The sequence below is a fragment of the Siniperca chuatsi genome, linkage group LG15, assembly GCF_020085105.1.
Source record: "Siniperca chuatsi isolate FFG_IHB_CAS linkage group LG15, ASM2008510v1, whole genome shotgun sequence".
NCBI classification, from domain to species: domain Eukaryota; kingdom Metazoa; phylum Chordata; class Actinopteri; order Centrarchiformes; family Sinipercidae; genus Siniperca; species Siniperca chuatsi.
The window spans coordinates 25056386-25076669 of record NC_058056.1 but is presented as its reverse complement, the minus strand read 5'-3'; the positions used below and the strand labels follow the sequence as shown (position 1 = coordinate 25076669).

At 39.5% G+C, this 20284-nt stretch overlaps 1 protein-coding gene across 1 annotated transcript; it reads left to right on the top strand.

The window, feature by feature from the left end:
* Positions 1-14628: 14628 nt before the first annotated feature.
* LOC122861939 (phospholipase A and acyltransferase 4-like) lies at positions 14629-19356 on the top strand. Its single transcript, XM_044167036.1, has 4 exons — positions 14629-14784; positions 15791-15896; positions 16213-16481; positions 19017-19356. The coding sequence occupies exons 1-4, from the start codon at positions 14770-14772 to the stop codon at positions 19131-19133; spliced, it is 507 nt and encodes a 168-aa protein (XP_044022971.1). The 5' UTR covers positions 14629-14769; the 3' UTR covers positions 19134-19356.
* The last annotated feature ends 928 nt before the right edge of the window (positions 19357-20284 follow it).

The window sequence follows — 20284 nt, the reverse complement described above, 5'->3', positions numbered from 1 at the left end:
GATTTAGCATGACATATTTAACATAAATTTTCAAATATTTCTTTTAGAGTTTGAATATTTAGATTTGCTTACCAAATGAGACCAGATAATCATTAGTTACAGTCAGAGCAGAAACAAAATAGCAGCTCTCTGCTTTTCAGAAAATATTTATCCAGGTTGGAAGCAGACCAGATAAGCTTATGAACGGGAAACAAAGAGAGAAGATAGCCACAGTTTCTGTAGTCCTTTCAGTAAAAACAAGAAGTGTGTAGGAGACCTGTTAGTGACCTTCATCAAGACTCACACACTTTTCATTGACCCTGCTTTGAAAGGCTAGCTCTTGTTTTTCATAGATAAACTCTGAACAGAGCTTTATTGTGCAGTAGCAAATAAAAAAAACTCACACTTGGAAACAAAGGCTAATTAAAAAGTGCAGTGACAACCAGTTTGGTTCATCTCACCACCAAACCACAACAACAACAACAGCACCACCCACTCTGTTGTTCTTTATTCCTCACCATGAAAAAGACATATCATGTATTTTTAGCCTTTATTGATTCAAGGAAAGTTTGGAAACATTTCACTCCTCATTCATACAGTTGTTCACACCAGGTAATCTGTACAACTGATTCTTGTCCTGCTATAATACAGTAGACTGTTAGCCAGCCTGAATCGCAAAAGCAAAAAAAAAAAAAAACTGAGAGAAAATCAAATGATTTCAATTAGGTGTTGGTAATCTAACACAACCCTGTTGCCAAGAAATTACGTTTATACAGTATTTTATCAATTTGCAACATTGTTTTATGAAAAGTAATGCCCAGATAACGTTTTTACACAGGACTCAAGATGCAAACCCCGGTCTCTGGTGTCAAAGTCCTGTGCTTTGTATGCCCATTATCCATCCTGATCACCTCCCTACGGCTTCTGTGTGGTACCCTTCCTTCAGTGGAAAAAACATGGCCACCTTCAAAACATACAGTAATTTGCAAAACAAATTAGTAGCATATATCCATAATTTCTAGGAAACAGAGATGGTAAATTGTTATGATCAGTGTCTTCTTGCAGCAGAAATCAATACAATTTGAATGCATGGGAACATACAGTTTGAGTGAAAACTACTTAAAAACTATATGTTCCTTTTGAAAAATCCAGGTGTTTTCTGTGAAAGTCGGTCAAATCCAAAACCATGAGCAATATGTATTTTTAATTTGAACTGAGAGCCAACTTCTCTGCCTCTAATGTCCTGAACCCTTTGAACAACTCTTTCAATTAGGTGTTTTAGACCTACAGCTGAGCACAATTCAGCAACTCCTTGGCATATTTCTTGCCTCAGATTTATTCAATTTGACATTTCCAAAACAACGATGCTTTTCCAGATCAAGCTAAATTGTATGATACTGAAGACATCCCTATCCCAACCAAATGCATGTTGAGCAATGCCAGACCAAAATATTCAAGCTGCCCTTGTGACGCAACTTGACCCCGAAATTCCACCAGTGATTAAGGATTAAAGGCCATGCTCAGGGGCACATCTGCAGCCCACTGCAGCAAACTGAAGTTTACAAGCGGGTGTCAGTGTGCTTGAACGATGCCCCCCGCTCTCTGCAGCTGTCTGGGCTGGCAGCGGATGCCGCCAGGCCCTGCCAGTCACCAGCACTGTCAGATCAAGTCAGTAACGATCTCCTGGAAGCTGTTCAACAACCCAAAGCCATCAGTCAGAGAAACAAAGGCCCGCCCACAGCATGGTCTGGCCCAGAATGCAGCCATTCATCGCGAGGGGGAAGCCAGAGCGCTGGCCAAGCCTTTCATGGACAGAGAAAGAGATCTGTAACCAAACCATGCTCAATTAAGGCTTTGATTCGCCAGGGGAGATAAGGGGTAATCAATCATCCATGGCCAGGCCTTGTGCAAACAACGTCAGGATGTGTCAGTCCGGCAGTGTTCGGCCAAAGTCAGCTGACAACTCTCAGACAAAGGTGCGAGGGCTTGTCCTGTCAAACGTTTTCACACAGAGCTGCTGTGTCAGAAAACAGGTCTGCTGAACAATAGTGCTCTGTGCCGTCCCCTGTGGGTGAGCCCCGGTTTATCGTCAAGTCATTTGTACAAGTGTTAATGGATTTACAGTAGATAGACTCGGAGCCACATATGAACTAATATCTAGATAAAACTAGCCAGCGCTCTTACCTCATCTGTGCAGAGGTCGGTGCAAACATGGGAACAGTTTGCATCAGCAGCAGTGCAGAATCAGCCAGTGATGTATAATAGAATCACTCACTGGCAACTTCAAACTGTAATCTATCTGAGATATCTATTGTTTATTCAATCGCTCCACCTCTGGAAAGCTTTATGATAAAGTGATGGTGATGTAATTCTGTTTCTACAGAAAATGAGACGGCTCTATACCTGCTCGATGAGAACTTCAGCATGTTTGGGGAAAAAACACAATTAATTATCTTCATTCCATCTGAAATCATGTTCTATCCATTGCACCATATAACGGTTAAGCTGAAATCAAGTAATTAGAGAAAACATACAGTCAGCCCTGATCTACTAGGAAAACAAAACAAGAATATACAGTGTGTTGTGTGTGTAGATGTAATTTTAAATGGATAAAATTGCCATTTTTGCCCATGAATCTACACTCAATAACCTATAATGACAAAGTGAAAACATGTTTTTTTTTTAATGAATTAAAAATCAAAAACACAGCACCTAAGACCAACAGAGACTAGTTTGACAACAGGGAACACAGTACCGGGGTGATTTACAGCAGCTCTGACCTCCGGAGGCCTGAGCGGGGGTTACGGCGGGGTCAGCCCCGGGGTGCGAGGAGCCAAGCAAGAAAACCACCTTGGTAGTGTAGTCACTATATTCCCTGTCGTCAAACTGGCCTCCGTTGGTCTCGGGGGCTGTGTTTGTTCACTGTTCTGGCCTACGGCGTGCGAGTGCAAGCAACAGGATGCTGACTACAGTTCACTTCGGTGAGAGACTTGTCCCAAAACCTCTCCAGCTTTGTCTTGGCTGTATGCTTCGGGTCATTGTCGTGCTGAAAGGTGAAGCATCGCCCCAGTCTGAGGTCGTGTGCGCTCTGGAACACGTTTTCTTCAAGGACCTCTTTGTATTTGGCTATATTCATCCTTCCCTTAATTCTGACCAGTCTTAGCCAGGTGATGAGAAGTGCCTGGTGACATAATGCTTGGAGTTCTGCCCAAACATTTAAATTTTTGTCTCATCAGACCAGATAATCTTTTTCCTCAGTCCTGTAAATGCCATTTGGCAAACTCCAAGCGGGCTGTCATATGCCTTTTACTCAAGAGTGGTTTCCTTCTAGCCACTCTACAACAAAGGCCTGACTGAAGGAGTGCTGCTGAGATGGTCGTCCTTCCGGCAGGTTCTCCCAACTCTGCAAAGGACTTCCAACGCTCTCTTAGAGTGACTGTTGGGTTCTTGGTCACCTCCCTGACCAAGGCTCTTCTTGCCACTTGAAGAGCTCTACAGGGCAGCTGTGGCTCAGAGGTAGAGCGGGTCGTTCACTAATCGGAAGATCGGCTGTTTTATCAATTCAGTGGATGTAGATAAATAAACCTTGTCTCCATTCTTGCTGCGCATTCCTCATTGCTTTGGTGTTATAAGGCTGAACTGTATAGTCTTTTTCAGTGAGGCCTGACTTTCAGTGGATGGTGCTCTTTTCCTGTTTTTTTTTCTTGTTACTTTTGGTTGCTATCACTTCTCATGCGAAGTTCTTCTTGTCTTTATTCCAAGCAAACCAGAAACATTTAGTGCTTCTTTTTTTCAAGCAACAGAAGGTTTTTCCTGGGAAAGAGCTACCAGACACTCCGTGTTAAGACCTTGAATGTAAGAGCTTTCACGAACTGGCTGCAGGTTGAATCAGTGGTAGAAAAATGGATCTTTATTTATATAAACTGTCGTGGATTGTTACTTTTACGGTTTTAAAGTTGAAAAAGCCACTGCATTTTTTCATTCCTCCTTCTTCTTCTGGTCACATGGGCATAATTTCCATCCCAACAGACGTGTAAAAGCAGAATGTTTTGAATGAGTCACCGGCAGTTGGGCGCCTTTCAACTGTTGCCTACTGGTTGAAATACCCACCATTTCTTTCTGTCACATGGATGCGATCTCAGAGGAGACCACAAAGGGCTAGCAGAAGGCGGCTTCTTCTCTCTGTGAATCATTATCCACCTTCTGCCTGCTGATTCTGACACTTAACTGAACTCTGAAGAGTTTGTTTCCTCCACATATTCATACAGTCATCAAGACTCATAAAGACAAATATAGATATCTAAAAATATGAACAAAAAGACACATATTGGAGAAAAACAAACACAAAATGTAGCAGCTGTAAAATCAACAGCAACTGGATATAGTCCTGCATTAAATCTCTACTTTATGAAGTCACTTACTTGTCTGCTAAAAATCTTTTATTTCATCTTTTTATTGAGTTTCTTAATATTAGCAACAATTACTAAAACTGTCTATAACACAACCATAAATGTCATCTTAACCAACTTGAGAAAACACACACGCACATACCATTTATGCATTTACATAACTCAAAAATAAAGAAACCACCAAGTTTTTATGGGGATTCAATAAATACAATGCAGTTGTAGTCACATTTGGTCTAGTTAGAGAATTGTTAATAAGGCAGAAGAAGTTCATCCTTATCATAATGAATCCCTTGATATTATCATCTAAAGTATTGGCCATTTCCCCAAAGGCAATGTTTTATAACACCTCCCCATAAAACTCCATTATACTTTCTTAAAAGAAATGAAAACCTCTGCCAGAACAATAACAATATTTCAACCTCTTTTCAATAGAGATCAACTTGTTTCAAGACGTGTGTCTGTGTTGTGAAATAAGAAAAAAGGCAGATTATCCCACTTGAATTTAGAAAACCTTGATTTTACAAAATGCATTTAATAAAAGTTCATTTGCATGGCAGCATATTGTTGACACCATGAAAAAAAACAAGTTTCTTGTCATGAAAAGATCATCTTGTTTGAACTTGTTTTACCAAGCTGTAACATATTTTTCATGTTATTACTACATACTGCTCCAAATTAGAATCTACGAATCTTGCTAAAACAAGAAACCTTTCTCGCTATAAAGAATTATATAGACTATCTCCATGTGTTGTTAAAACAAGAAAAATCTCAATGTCTAAAGAGAAGACATTGTAGCCATTGGCTAGAAAATTGACCATGAGCAATGGTTTACATAGTTAGATTTTTTGAAATTTTATATTCATGTCTTGGGATGAGACATGGTGAAAGTATCATCCATTCATCCATTATCTTTGCACTGGAAACAGGCAGGAATACATTTTACCTTCAATGGCAAATTTTCTCATTTCTTGTAAGAAAGGTTTACGGACTCAATAACAGAAAAAACTAATTTATAAGACAGATAAGAATGAGGTTTTTGCAGTCTTGAGATGACTGCTCAATATGACATGTCTTTATGACTAATACACCGACATGGACACATGCACACACCATCTACAGGCAGCAAGCACACGCATAACGGGAAACACACAATCACAAACATGCAAATGCAAGTGCACATACATATATACATACACGAAAAATACACATGCATGTTACACATGAGAATAAGCACATGTACACTTTCATTTAAGTCTGCACACAGACTATACAGCAAAAACTGACTGAGGCCACAGCATACAGAGGGAGGTCAGAGTTGGATTCAGGGTCAGATCAGTTCCTGCGGTTGTCGGGTACAGTGTGCTATGAGTTGTCTTGGTTGATTGGCCCAGAGCAGGAAGTCTGCACAGGGGACCAAAAACCCTTTTCACATCACCCATCATCCCATGCTGCTAGCTGCTCTGAGTTTTACTGGCCAGAGCAGCAGAGGACTCATTGGCATGTCATCTGAGTTTCAGAGATGACAACTCTACAGTAGCTGGCGTCTTTTCTCTCTTCTCTTTTCTCAGAAAAATCCTTGGCTGGGAAAAAGATCCAGAGTAATGGAAGAACTAAACCAACCTTCACAAATAAGAAGCTGTTGTTTTTACACTTGGTGATGTCCCAGATCTAGCAGTTTTCCATTTTTAGAGCTTGATCACAGCAGGATTTAAAATAGAAAAGTTTCGGACCAAAATCAATTCATTCCAATTAAATCCCTCTGATCAGAGGACAGAGACGAAGTAAATTCACACAGTGTTTTGCAATGTTCAGATGTGGTGAACTTTGACAGAAATTTGCACTTTTGACCAGTTGCAAACCTGCTTGACTGTGCTGATCTTTGAGGGAATGGAGAAAGTCTAATAGAGTAAGCTATCACATTACCAGTTTTGCACAATCAGATTTTTGGCCACTGTAGCGGTGTAGAAGTAGAGATGGTCAAAATATTATCTTGTCCAATACTTTGGTTTATGACTCAATATCTCACAAACTAATCCCATCATCCTCAGTTGTACTTCCTGTGTAGCGCTAGTTAGCAAATGTTAGCATGCTAACAAGCTATGATGGTGAACATGGTAAACATACCTGCTTAACATCAGCATGTTAGCATTGATATTGTGAGCAAGAAGAAGCAATTCTATTCAAAACAAAAAACACCAATTTCAGCCCTTTGTGCAGTGGTTAAAAATCACAGTTTACAAGTCTGGTGATAGAAGCCAAATTGGCCTTACGTGGGCAAACTCCATTTAAAAATCTCTGTTCATTTTTTCACTTCCACTTGTACCATTGTTCTCCTTTTAGTATCTAAATGGCCTTTCAGTGTAATTATGCACAGTATGCCACCACTGCAGTTATAAAGAACTCAGATGTGAACTCTGCCCCCCAGCCACCCCAACTATCCTCTGCCCACTGCGCTGACCAGTCACCATGGCAACTGGCACAAAACTCATTTTCCTGAAATTTGGCGAGGGCTTTTGGAAACGAGCAAAAAAAAGTAAACAGTTGTATTTGCTGTACGCGTTGTGAAAACACATCTTTCAAATGGTGCCAGAGAGCCTGCGTGGCTTTGTTCTCTGTACAAATATGAGTGGCAGCCTCTTTTCTAGCCCTGAGCAAACATCACAGGCCTCATCATCATCCTCCTCCTCCTCATCACTCGCTGGGCTCAAGGTACCGTGGGACTGTTTTCTGTATACACAGTGTAAAGAAAGAACCGGTGGCACTGGGATTGATCTGGCTTTAATTAACCATTGTACGATGATCCACGACTTCTGCCAAACAACCGACATGATTTACGGTCTGCCTGTGGTTGAATATGGGTATAGGAGGTGGCTTCAGTTGGGCTTGTTCTGCTGTAAAAAGTAGTCTAGGCTGAGTTAGCACAGCAAAGGGAACAACTCTTTCCTGAGTACACTGTGAACGTCTGTCTGTCAGCCCATCGCCACTCCCCTGTCACCATCACAAAGTCCTTAACATGCATTGTTCTCAGCTGATTGAAGCGGTTTCTTCTTTTAAGACACAGTGATGGAAAAGAGTTCAAATCACTGACTAAGCAGACTCCTCCCTCTCTCAGTGTAACAGGCCGAGGATCATGCTGCGCTTGCATTGCTACCAGCCAATGCTTTAAAAAGACATGAAAAAGAGGAAGGTATTAGCATATCAAAGGCCAACATCTGACACGGCCCTGCTTGCCTGCTTGAACCTACAGTAAGTGGGGTGCAGTGGGAGGAGGAGGTTCGACTGTAGGAGGAGGAGGTGGGAAAAGTGAATGTCTGCCGGTCAAAGCTCATAGAGGGTTTCACTGCTCGTCAGTCACATGAAGAGAGATAGTCTGCACCCACAAGGAAGGGATTAGGAGGGATATGAGGTGGGTGGCGTTAGAGATGAGAGCTCTGTTTTCTGCCTCGGGCTCTGATTTAACCCAGCACACACACATTCTACAGTTTCCAACATGAAAGGTCAAAGGCCAAAAGTGGAAGCGTGAGAGGATGGGTGGTCATGAGAGAGGGTGGGAAGAATAAAAGGACATGAAGTAATTGAGAGAGAAAAAGAAAATGGGAGAGGGCAGGGGTGAATAAAACAAGGAATGGAAAGAATAGAAGACAAAAGGTATGAAGCAAGGAAATAAAAATGATAAAATACAGTGAGCCCAGTATCCCTAAGAATTACGTTCATACTGGATGATTACATGATCTTTCCCACACCTAAATGTTTTAGCTGCCTAAACATACCCATTCTTTAAACTTACTTTATTTGCCATAACCAAGATTTTCTCCTGACTTTAACAACATCACAATTGCCATGTGTAGATATTTAATAATTTAAGAAACATTGTCATTGAGCCTAATCTGAGGTTTTACAGAATCATCCAATATCAACATTCTTGTTTGGCACTATTTGTTACAGCATGGTGAAAATAATAAGTGACATTTACTTATTTCTATAACAATTGCTAGCTAGTTAGATAGCAAATACAGAAAAAGAAACATCAACAACACACATTGAAAAATGGGGATTACAGTATAGTTTGTCAATTCTTTTTTTAATCATCAAGGGGAAAATGACATATTTCAGGAAGGGGTGTCATTTATTTCAAAATTCTTGCACACCATAAAGTCTTAATAGATCTTTAAACAGCACACATTAGAAACGCATTACATTTAGGTGAGCTAGTTTTCCACAGTCCTGATATTGTGCATGCAGACACGTTGTTGTGGCTCTTCTGGGACACTTGGATGAACTGAACTACTCGTTAACGAAATTTGTTTCACCTGTGTTTTCCTGCTATGACAAGTCAAAATGTCTACCGTGAAAAAGGTCAACAGACAAGACGTGTAAGACCAAAACCTCTGTAAACTGAGATGGTGTCTTCTTATTGGTAGACTTGACAAATATTATCAGATGAAGGTTTACCAACCAAAATGTCAACCTGTACAGTGAAAAAGTGACTGCTGCTCTGTACTCCTGTCTGCAGGGGCTGGGCCTGAAGGCAGCACAGTAGCAGCCAATCCAGTGAGACCTCCTCTCGTCCATGTCGTGGCTTTTAGTTGGTTTACCTTTTGTTTTTCAATACAACAGAACTCCCTACACCAATGCTATTACAGATTTCACGCACCTTTTGGCTTGTATTATTTAGACTACTTCATTGTAAAGAACTTTTTCAGCACCCTTGTGTGTCTTCTTCTTGCCAATCTAAGAGATAAGGTATGGCACACAGCAATGCATGAAACAAGGCGTAATTTTTAGAATATATTTTACATTTATTAAGTCGTGCAAATAAATTTACACTGACGTTTTTCGTTTTTTACGAGATAATTGTTTGCAGGATAAGACTCAAGATGTATCATCTCCTTTTCAAAAAAGGAAAAAAAAAAGACGTTACAATTCACCAAATAATCTATAGTGCAAACATTTTTAAAAAAAATTATTAAAAAACACAAACAAAATTAGGATCAAAATTAATTTATATGACACTATATCATAGGCACAGACTAACCATTAGAAGCAAGAGCCCCTTGATTTCAAATATGAGAAAAGGCTAGCTTGGAAGAGAAATTAGGTAATGGATTGTATGTGTGAAGGTTAGGTTCTTCAACTGAAATTAATTTTTTTACCCTTTATGTAGGGACTGCAAGTATGCAGGGTCAAGTGCAATACTTCTATTTAAGTGGGATATTCAAGTGCTCTGAGAGAGAAATAAATGAAAAGAGAGAAAGACAAGAGAAAGCACACAGTATGTTGAGCGGCTGGGTGAAGCAGTGGGCAGGTGACGGCATATATGGCACGCAGTTCAACAGGTGCTGTGGTAAAAGGCAGCGCTGACAGACAGGAAGAGAGATGAATGTTTGGTGTCAAATCCCTCCTCTGGCTTCTGTCCGCTGTAAATGAGGTGAAGACAACCAGAAGAGAGCAGAACAGTGAAGAGAAAATACTGAGAGAAAAAAAGGAAAGAAGAAAAAAGATTCTTGGCTGGGATGCAGGACATACTGTATTACAGCTGTATTTAATAAAAGGCACAGCAGCATTGATCTGAGTGGGGGGAATTTCTCCAAACATCCTGCAGAGCTAAAAGGCCGGTGGGATCCCGGTGCCGGCCTGATTGAGGGCTTCCTGTTTTAAGCACTTAATGAGGAACTGGGGAGAAATTTAACTTCCAGGTCTCCCAGCTTGGACGCTTTCCTGCAAATAAGAAAGAAGCTATTTTTTTTCCCCAGTTCACCCAGTCTGATATTCCCAACTTTCACTTGCCACTGCTACATTTGTGCAAGTGTGTTACATTTTTAAAGCTGCTTTGATACATTTGGGCCACTAGGGGGCAGAGGAACACCAAAACAAGCTGACAGACACACATCACTGACATTTCATCACCTTGTAAAGTTGTTGATGATTACCTACTTACACTTCCAGCTGACATAGAGCAACATTATAATTCCATTAGAGCCTTCTTACTGGCCACCTGATAAAAATAAGTCCAATATTTGCTCTTGTTTTAGCTCTGATTTGATCTCCACCAACTCATGGGAGAAATATCTTGGTCACCTACAGGTAGGGATTCAAAATATGTTCACAATAATGTACTTATATATGAGAAGACATCTTTTATTCTCCATTTTGGCCTTCAGGTCACACAAAGTTAAAATTTTTCACCTGCAAAAAACTATGCATTTCCAAAATATTAACTAAATGGATAATGCTGAAAACACAGTGTCTTACACCAAAATGTGGACAAGGAAAACACCAAAGAAAACTGACCTATAATTAAATTTGATCAGCATGCCAGCAATTTTAAATCTAATAAATATTATCATATTAACAATGGATCAAGCGATTTAGTGTATGTGAAACGGGTTGCTCATAGTGATGAACCCAGAGAGAATTAACACCTGGCTGCATCTTTCAGCTCATTGTTTTGGTCTGGTCTACCGCCCTACTGTTTTGGTTCACTATCACTGCTCTCAGCATCATTTCCAGATGTTGCCGGCAGCTTTTTTCAGCAAAAAAGCTTTAAAAACCCACACTACACTGCCTGCTGGTTAGCAACTAACTGGTGAACGCAGCAGACACTTTTAGCAGCTCCCTCGGGAGTCAAAACAAAGTAGAGTCAATATTGGACTTAAATGCGTCAGGTGGACAGAAACAGGATCTGCTGGATGTGTAAATAGGCAATTGTTTGCTAATAAGTTCACCATATCAACTTAAAAACTGATCATGTTTCAGTGTTGAGTTTCCAGTAGTAGTAGAGGTATTCAATGTTAATTTTATTATACTAAAACAGGACGTTTGTTTGTTTGTTTGTTTAGATCCTCATTAGCTTCTGTAACAACAGTAGCTACTCTTCCTGGAGTCCCCATAAATATACTTCTAATACTTCAATGAAAATGATACACATAACGTAACATCCATATACACAATAGGACTCAGCAATACTTCTGAAAAACACTGAGACAAAACAACACTAGAGAACAAACATAATTAATAAAGTAACACACATCCGCAAACTACAAATAAAGCAGGATGGACCCATCAATTTCATGTCTTTAGGAGCAGTACTATATATAGCTTTTAATTTTCTTGTTTCTTGTTAGCAAGGAAAGACAGGAAAACACAAATGCAACCTCTTATACAATATTATGACATATATCCCATATAGTATCTAGTCTTATATCAATCTCTTTCCCAGCTCTATCTATGATCTTCGACCAAATCAGTTTTTTATCATCAAGTAATCATCTGACCGACTATATTTAGACCAAAATAACTGTTTGTCGTGAGAGTACCTTTATTCTCATCTCAAACTGAGGTATATTGGTTAACTTGGTTAACAGTTGAATTTAATAAAAAAAAAAGTTTTCTGCCTTTGGAGTAACAGCATTTAAGTAAGTTATTTACAAAAACAAGTTGCCTTGTTTGCCCTTGAGCGATTCATTGTGAGCCATCTCATTGACAAATTAATTTACTCCAGGAGGACACTTCTTAACTAACCCATCGATCTTTGACTCTCTGAATCAGCTGAAGGTCAATAAGGTGAAGGTCTCTCCCTCCATAATAAGCTTTAAGATAGATATTTTAATTATATGTACAGGCTACTGATTATCTTCCGTCTTGAATTGTGTGCATTGGTAAATTGAAGCACTGTTGTCTCTTCACTGTGTATTGAGTTACCAAAAACCCTGTTAATTTATTGGAATTAAAATCAATAAAGGCAATTAGTTTCTTTTGCACTTTGCTGGTAAGGTGGAGTTAATAAGATCTGATATCACCCCCAATCCTGCCTTTTTAGATGTGGATCACCCGCTCAGGGATTCTTTGAGCAATTTTTCTGCTGTTACTCTGCCCGAACTCGCAGACATCATGTCTCTTATGAGAGTATCCTCCAGCCCTCTGGACAAAATCCCAACTAGGTTTCTATTGGAAGTTATGGATTGTATTGCGCCCCTTTTACAAATTATTTTTAACAGCTCGCTGTCTACTGGCTGCGTCCCTGATTTCTTTAAAACAGCTTGTGTCCAGCCAGTCTTAAAAAACCTGGGCTTGATCCCACCCTCCTGGATAACTACCGCCCAATATCCAAATTGCCTTTTATTTGAAGATTCTCGAAAAACTTGTATCTAAGCAGCTCCTTGCTGCTGTGGAAAACAATAATACCTTTGAAAAGTTCCAATCTGGCTTTCGTCAACACCACAGCACTGAGACAGCCCTTCTCAAAGTCACTAATGACCTATTAATGAATGCAGATGCAGGCATGTGTTCAATTCTTGTGCTGTTGGACATAAGTGCTGCCTTTGATACAATTGATCATGGCATTCTTTTAGACAGACTGAGGCACTGGGTGGGCATATCTGGAACTGCACTAGACTGGTTCGCATCTTATCTGTCCAATAGGAAATTCTGTGTTAGCATTAATAACTTCAAGTCATCCTTTTCCCATATCAAGTATGGTGTGCCTCAAGGTTCAATTCTGGGACCAATATTGTTCTCCTTATACATGCTTCCCTTGGGTGATGTAATCCGCAGACATGGTATTTCTTTTCATTGTTATGCGGATGACACACAGTTGTACCTCCCTGTCAAGCCCACTGATCTTAGTACGCTGAGTTCTCTGCAGGACTGCCTGTCTGACATAAAAAATTGGATGTCGATAAATTTTCTTCAGCTCAACTCAAATAAAACTGAAATCCTTGTTATTGGGCCCCAACACATCACTAAACAAATACTGCCATCCACTGGTAACCTGTCACAACATATCAAGCCTGTTGCACGAAATCTTGGTGTCCTGTTTGATAGCAATTTATGTTTTGAGCAACATATCACTAAGCTTGTCCAATCATGTTTCTATCACCTCAGAAACATTGCAAAAATACGATCTATTTTAAATCTTAGTGATGCAGAAACTGTTGTGCATGCTTTTATCTCCTCACGCCTTGATTATTGTAACAGCCTGTTCACTTGTCTTAATCAAAAAGCTCTGACACGACTGCAGACTGTACAAAACTCAGCTGCTAGGCTGTTAACCAGGACCAAGAAGTATGACCACATAACACCTGTTTTAGCCTCTTTACACTGGCTCCCTGTTGGTTTTAGGATTGATTTTAAGATCTTGTTGATTACTTTTAAGGCTCTTCATGGCCTGGCCCCAGATTATATTTTAGACCTTGTAATCCCTTATGAGCCTTCACGTAGTTTGAGATCTTCGGGCAGGGGTCTCCTGTCTGTTCCTGAGTCCAGGATGAAAACTAAAGGGGACAGAGCTTTTGCTATCAGGGCCCTGAGGCTCTGGAACAACTTGCCTGAAGAAATTAGGTTGTCTGAGTCAGTGTCTTCGTTTAAATCTCGTCTCAAAACACATTTTTATCTGAAAACATATCCTGATTTTACGTGAACTGGCTGTTTATTTTACTGTTTATTTTATTGCTTTTCTGTATTTCATGTGTTTTATTTCTTTATATTTCGTCATTCACTGTGTTATTTTATTTTTCTTGTTGTGAAGCACTTTGTACTTTGTTTTGATAAGTGCTCTATAAATAAAGTTTTATTATTATTATTATTAATTCTTATCTGTTAAGTGTGCAGTGGAACTGTTGAGTAGGCTGGTTTTACCCTGGTTGCAACCCACATGCCAAACATAATGTTAGTCAATGGACAATTCTGAAAAATCCAAGATTACGGTCACACTCTTGATGATTCAGTGGCAGTGTTTTTCAATTGATTATTCCTACAATAATCATCACTGTAAAAAAAATCTACTACTACAAACAGGAAAAATATTCTCTACAGAAATATACTAAATATAGCCAATTGAGCAAGTAACAATGACTTGACAAGATTTCTTCAAACTAGCAAAGGTCACTGCAAAAAAAAAAAAAATCATATAAGCAGTTGTGTTTCAGAAATTCAAGATAAAGGTGCTTGATTTTGAAATTAGACATGATTTGTTTTTCTTCTTTGAACTGACGGTGAGGATTTGCACCTCATTGCTCTGAAGCATGCAGAGGTTTCACACTACATGACAATTAAAATTTGGTTGAAACTTTAACCCAGAGAACCTTGCAGTAGTATGAGTGCACCTACTGTACAATTCACTAGAAATGAAACTTAGCCTTTGCAGCTTTATTGCACTCAGCACCACCTCAAGTACACTATTTGCACTGACTCATCGAGTCAATGATTTGCAAATAAAGGCCATGCAGCCTGGTTATACAGTGTGTACCAATGTGTTTTTCACCCGTCATCAGGTGAATGCTTTCTCTTCTGAAACGTAAGCACACTTAGGTTTCAGTTCCAGCAGCAATAAATTTGCTGCAAGTCGCCCCTGTTTTTACTTGATAGATGAAGAACTGAAGACATGGCTCCAACAATGGTGAGTCTCCTGCTGCTGAGCTCTGCCATCGCTAATGAGTTAGTGTAGATTTGAAGCTGATTTAATTAAAGGGACATTTAAATCAAAAATACATATTTTTTCCTCTTACCTGTAGTGCTATTTATACATCTAGATTGTTTTGGTGTGAGTTGCAGAGTTCTGGAGATATCGGCCGTAGAGATGTCTGCATTTTTTGAATATAATGGGGACTATATGGCACTCGGCTTGTGGTGCACAAAGCGGCAAAAAAATACATTTTGAAAAATTCAACAGCAACGTCTCTTTCCAGAAATCATGACCCGGTTACTCAAGTTAATCCACAGATTTCTTGTGAGAAGTTTCACGCAGGAACTATTTTCTATTACCAATAGTTCCTGCATGAAACTGCTCACAACAAGATCTGTGGATTATCTTGAGTAACTGGGTCATGATTTCTGGACAGAGACATTGCTGTTCAAATAGATTTTTTTGGCGATTTTTTAAAATTGTGCATTGTTTACATCCATACGGCTAGCTTGCAGTCTGCTTCCCTGCTTTTGTTGTTTTGTTGTTTGCCCTGCGATGTTTTCTTAGAAACAATCAAAGTTTCTGTTTACATTCAGTTTTACGCACCAAAATTAGTCGTGTGTCCTTGAAGTCTAACAAACATGTCAAGTGCCTTTTCTTTCCTCATAAAACATTTGCAAAGGCGATTTTTCTTAAAAGTTTGAGTTTTGCATTGTTTTCATTCACTTGCTAGCAGGCTTCCGCTTCCCCACTTTTGATGGCGCGTTGCTACACTTCTCACTGCTACCTGTAGATCAGTGGAATAGTTTGAAACCAGTGGCAGAAATGTGTACCACATCACCCGCGTGCTTGTCCACATGCATATGAACAAACAAAACCATAACCCACGTGTAAAACATTGCTCCATGCTAATGCTGGTCAGAACCTCCAGCGGGTACCTTGAACTGACTATGTCAAGTTTATTATATTTCGTTTTTGATTGTTTTTCTTATTATTTTAGTTTGACAATGGTGCAAAGCCTGGGGACCTGATCGAGATCTTCCGCGGGACATATGAGCACTGGGCTGTCTACATCGGTGGAAATGAAGTTGTTCATTTGATTCCAAGTGAGTGAAGGGTTTCATTTACTACATTTATTTTGGAAGACCATCTATAACGTTCTGTCTGTCACTTGCTTTAATTTTTGTTTTGTTAGTTAAATACTAAAATATGGGGTAGTTTTTTTGCAGGTGTTACCCACAGATGGACATTATCAGCCAATTACCTGTAAATCAATGTAAAATAATAGTAAGGACAATGACTTGATGAATGGCAGTTAATCCTTTCCATCTTTTTCTCTCTTTCTCTGTATCCATTTTCTTCTCCAAGCCGTTTTATTCTAACTTCTTCTTCCTGTCTGTCTCTTCTACAATACACAAACAGGTGATGATTCAGGCGCTTTTGGTAACCTCTTGATGTTAGTGGACAGCAGGAGAGCACAGGTGAGGCGTCAGAAGATCTGGGAAGTGGCCGGCTCCAATGATTTCAAAATCAACAACTTCCTAGATGACGAGTACCAGCCTCGCGAGCGTCACATCATCGTGAGGGAGGCCTGTAGGATGGTGGGTGAGGAGCTGCCATACTCTGTCGCCACTTACAACTGTGAGCACTTTGTCACAGAGCTACGATATGGCAAACCAGAGTCTCGACAGGTGGGTATCCTGTGGCTTTTATACTACTGTTTGCATGACTACTTAACCACAGGCGATTCCAGGATTTTTTTAAATGAGGTTGCACGGGGGGGGGGACCAGTCAGAGGGGGCCCATGGAAAATCAGAAAATTCTATCTGAAATAAATACAGCATTGAAAATTAGAAAACTCTCATCAAACAAACTCTGGTCCTTTGTAGGACAAATGGTAAAGCGTGGAATTGTGAAAAAACATGTATGATTTAAGATTTCAGTCCTGTTGGTTTGGTGACACATGTGGTTACAGGTAGAAATTGCAAATACATTTTACCACAGAATGTCAGAAAGAAACAGATGAGGGCCATCAGGGGTATCTGGTTACAGAGCGGCCAAACGAACCCTGGACTGAAGGGATTCATCACCTCATGTTTTAATAAAGAAGAGTCATCAAAAGTCTATCATTTTCAAGTATGCCAGTAACTTCATACAGCGCTGATATGACAATAGAGAGCCATAAGTAAACAGGGAGGCTTCTTTCAATGAGATAGATTTAAAAATAGTAATAAAGAACTACATGCATATATAGTTACTTGTGAATTCCTCGTGGATGTAATCTGAATTCTGCGCAGGAATGGAAGACTCTGCCACTCAATGAAAACTACCTCAATGTAAATACACTAAATGTCTAAGTTAGGCAGAATTAGGTTGACGATAAATAGTATCAAAAATGGGTTCAAAGAAAAATATTAAAATCTTCAGGTTTAATCATTTGAATTTGAAGTACATTTTTTTTTCTTTTCTCGAATATCCGTTATAAATAGGGTTAGCTAGTAACTTTAGATTAGTTGTATTAGTTTATTTACTTCAAATTAGATGTGCACATAAGCAACATCTAGACATCATGGCAAAACTTGTGTATAACAAACAAAGGTGTCATGTAAACAAGGTATGTCAACAGAATGAATGAATCATCTCAATTCTTTTATAATTTTCTCTCAAGAAGACACCTAGACAAATAAAAGTAATTCAGCTAAAAACAAACCTCTCCACTAATCATAACAGAATATTACAGATGTGGTTGTATCATATTTTATTGATGTTTAATGTGGGAAATCGCTTTATCAAAGTGACACACAGTCTGGTGTGGCTGCACCTGGATACTGGACGAGTTTATTGTATAAGCGTCTCATTCATTGTAACAATACACAGATCTAGCACAATCTATTTTTCTTGATAAGAAGCAGATGTGGTGCTAAATAAATTGTGATTGCCTGTATTTCAAACAACAGAGGATGATTAACAGGCTGATTTGCAAGTTTCAAAAAAGCTTGTTTAATCAACCCACTTAGTGCATCTGTCACCTTCACGTAATGTAGCCATATACATAATTATCCAGAATGCAAAAGAATGCCTTATTGCAGCCATGCTGCTCAATCAGAGGATACCAGATTGACTGCAGCTAGATTTTTACAATCCATCGCTGCTGCAGGATGGTGCTTCTGGCCGAAATACAGCATCTACCATGGCTGGGTGTGAAGCTAAGACACCTGTCAGTCGTCAACAACAACATCTCTCTTTTGGCATAAAACATCTTTGAAATGAAACAGTAATTGTTTAAATGTCAACTAACACACACATAAGTATGTAATAACTCTTGAAACCCCTCTTGTGAAAACGGTATTTAGAGAGAATTCGATATTTTCTCATTAGAGTTACTGCAGTTTCAGGCACCTCAGCAACAACTGGTTTGTGACATTATCACTAACTGTGACTTTGTTTAGGACTATGAGAACATGCACTACTTAAATACAGTGTCAACTGATATGATAAGGGCCTTCACGTGGGTCCTGCTTCATTACCTGGTAAATGAAGCCCTGTCTTGAAGTCCGGCCCTGTCAAAAAAGATTTTGACACAGCTGATAATGTGCTTATACATGAAATTATGTTAAATCAGATTTTTACACAGCAAACCTAGGACCATACACACTGCACAAAGAGTGGGAGGAAAGGGAGTTAAAGTAATAGGAGCCTAGTAGCAAATTCAGTCATCTGTGCAGTGTTGTTGAGGTCAGGGGTTACGCGAATGGAGGCAACGCAAATTGGCATAAAAGCATTTGTTTTAAGTTTAACTTTGGTGAAATCTGATAAGCAAATTCATGCAATCGACCAACAGCAAACTGTCTTAAGGGGGGTGATCACACTGTAGAGTCTAAAATGGAGGACACTTGTTTCAGCTACTGCTGTTTTCATTGAGAGATCGCAGGCTTGACAGCAAGCTAGCTAATGTTGCTAGCCAAACAGCTTGCTTCCAGAAGTGGTGGTACTACCAACATGATTACTATATTTGCAACAACTCTCAGAAATTCAGATACTTTCTGGTTTAATAATTCTACTTTTAGTACGGCCTAAACTACAGGTGGGCTACAAACCCACATGAATTATTTTCCAACTTCAACTTGAAACTTAGTTATATACAAATATAATCACAATTGATATGGTTAAATGTTTTCAGCAACACATCCTTTACCTTCAGCCTGCCACTCATTTGTCTTTTGCAGGTTAAAACAGCAGCTGTCATTGGAGGCGTAGCTGCAGCAGGTGTAGGCATTGTAGCTTTGGGTGCCGTTCTCTTCTCCTTGCTCAAAGATGACGACGAAAGGAGACATCATAAGTGACAGCAATGACACAGCAAGATGAAAGGAAAGATCTTGTCATTGTTCAAGTCAATTCACCTGGCAGGGATTATGATTTAAACTATGTGAATAAACTATTGCACATGTGCAAACTGAAAAAGTTGTCTTTGTTGGTGTAGTACTGTCAACATGCAACCAACAAATACAACCTCGGATAAGATGAGGCAAGTTGCTGTGGAGAAAAATAAAGTTATACATAAATCCATGGCTGTTATAACGTTGTGTTTGATATCGGTGCAATGACTCACGCAGGTTATAAATATTATATTCCATTTCTGCCAATAGCTCCTTCTAAATGTTGCATACTGGACCTTTAAAAATTATTTTAACATGTTATGTTTGATATGTACTATTCATCTGTACTTTGCACCACTATGTTTACATTTTTATTTGTATTTTCTAGATTTTTAGATTAAAAAGCATAATCACCAATATTACATGCAGACATAGTTGGTCGTATCACCCCAAAGCCTCAGAATTCCAAAACAAATACTGTTTGTAATTAATATCCCTGTTTTCTTGGAAACAATCATAATTAACAGAGACGTACTGAGCGCAAAAGCAGAGGGCATAACAGTGAAGAGGCAGACGGAGGCAGCACAGCGGAACATGAGAACACTGAGTAATGTTTTTCTTACGGCCTAGTTATGAGCTTAAATGGTGTTTATCCCCCATCGTCTCTATGCCAGCATTGTGCAATCTACCACTGTTCACATGTGGACCCCCATTACAGCTGAGGCAGGTGGGGAGGTGCAGAGTCACACAAGACCATGTGATCTACATTCTGTGTGTGCACCCTCTAGTTCCTAAGTCAATGAAGGCCCTCACAAGTATTGAAGTACAAAAAGTGTCTGTGGACATCGAAGTGTATGTCTGCCTGTGTGCGTGTGTGTGTGTGTGTGTGTGTGTGGACTGACAGCTGAGTGAAGGATCACCATAACATACCCCCCAACACACACATTCTCTTTCTGAGGCTCCTCCTCCCCAGCTGGATGCCCATGAAGGATCAGACAGGCCTGCCCTGCAAAAAGTAAATGTGCATCTCTTCAACTAATGTTCTTAGTCTTATTTAACCTTTAAATTCTCAGTTTCTCCAAAAAAGAAACAAACAAGAGAAACTACCATGACCTGTT

Excerpts from the sequence above, each read along its gene's own strand:
- LOC122861939 (XM_044167036.1), top strand. Across the intron at positions 15,897-16,212 it reads AGTTGTTCATTTGATTCCAA|GTGATGATTCAGGCGCTTTT; the intron begins GTGAGTGAAGGG and ends ATACACAAACAG. Across the intron at positions 16,482-19,016 it reads GCAAACCAGAGTCTCGACAG|GTTAAAACAGCAGCTGTCAT; the intron begins GTGGGTATCCTG and ends TGTCTTTTGCAG.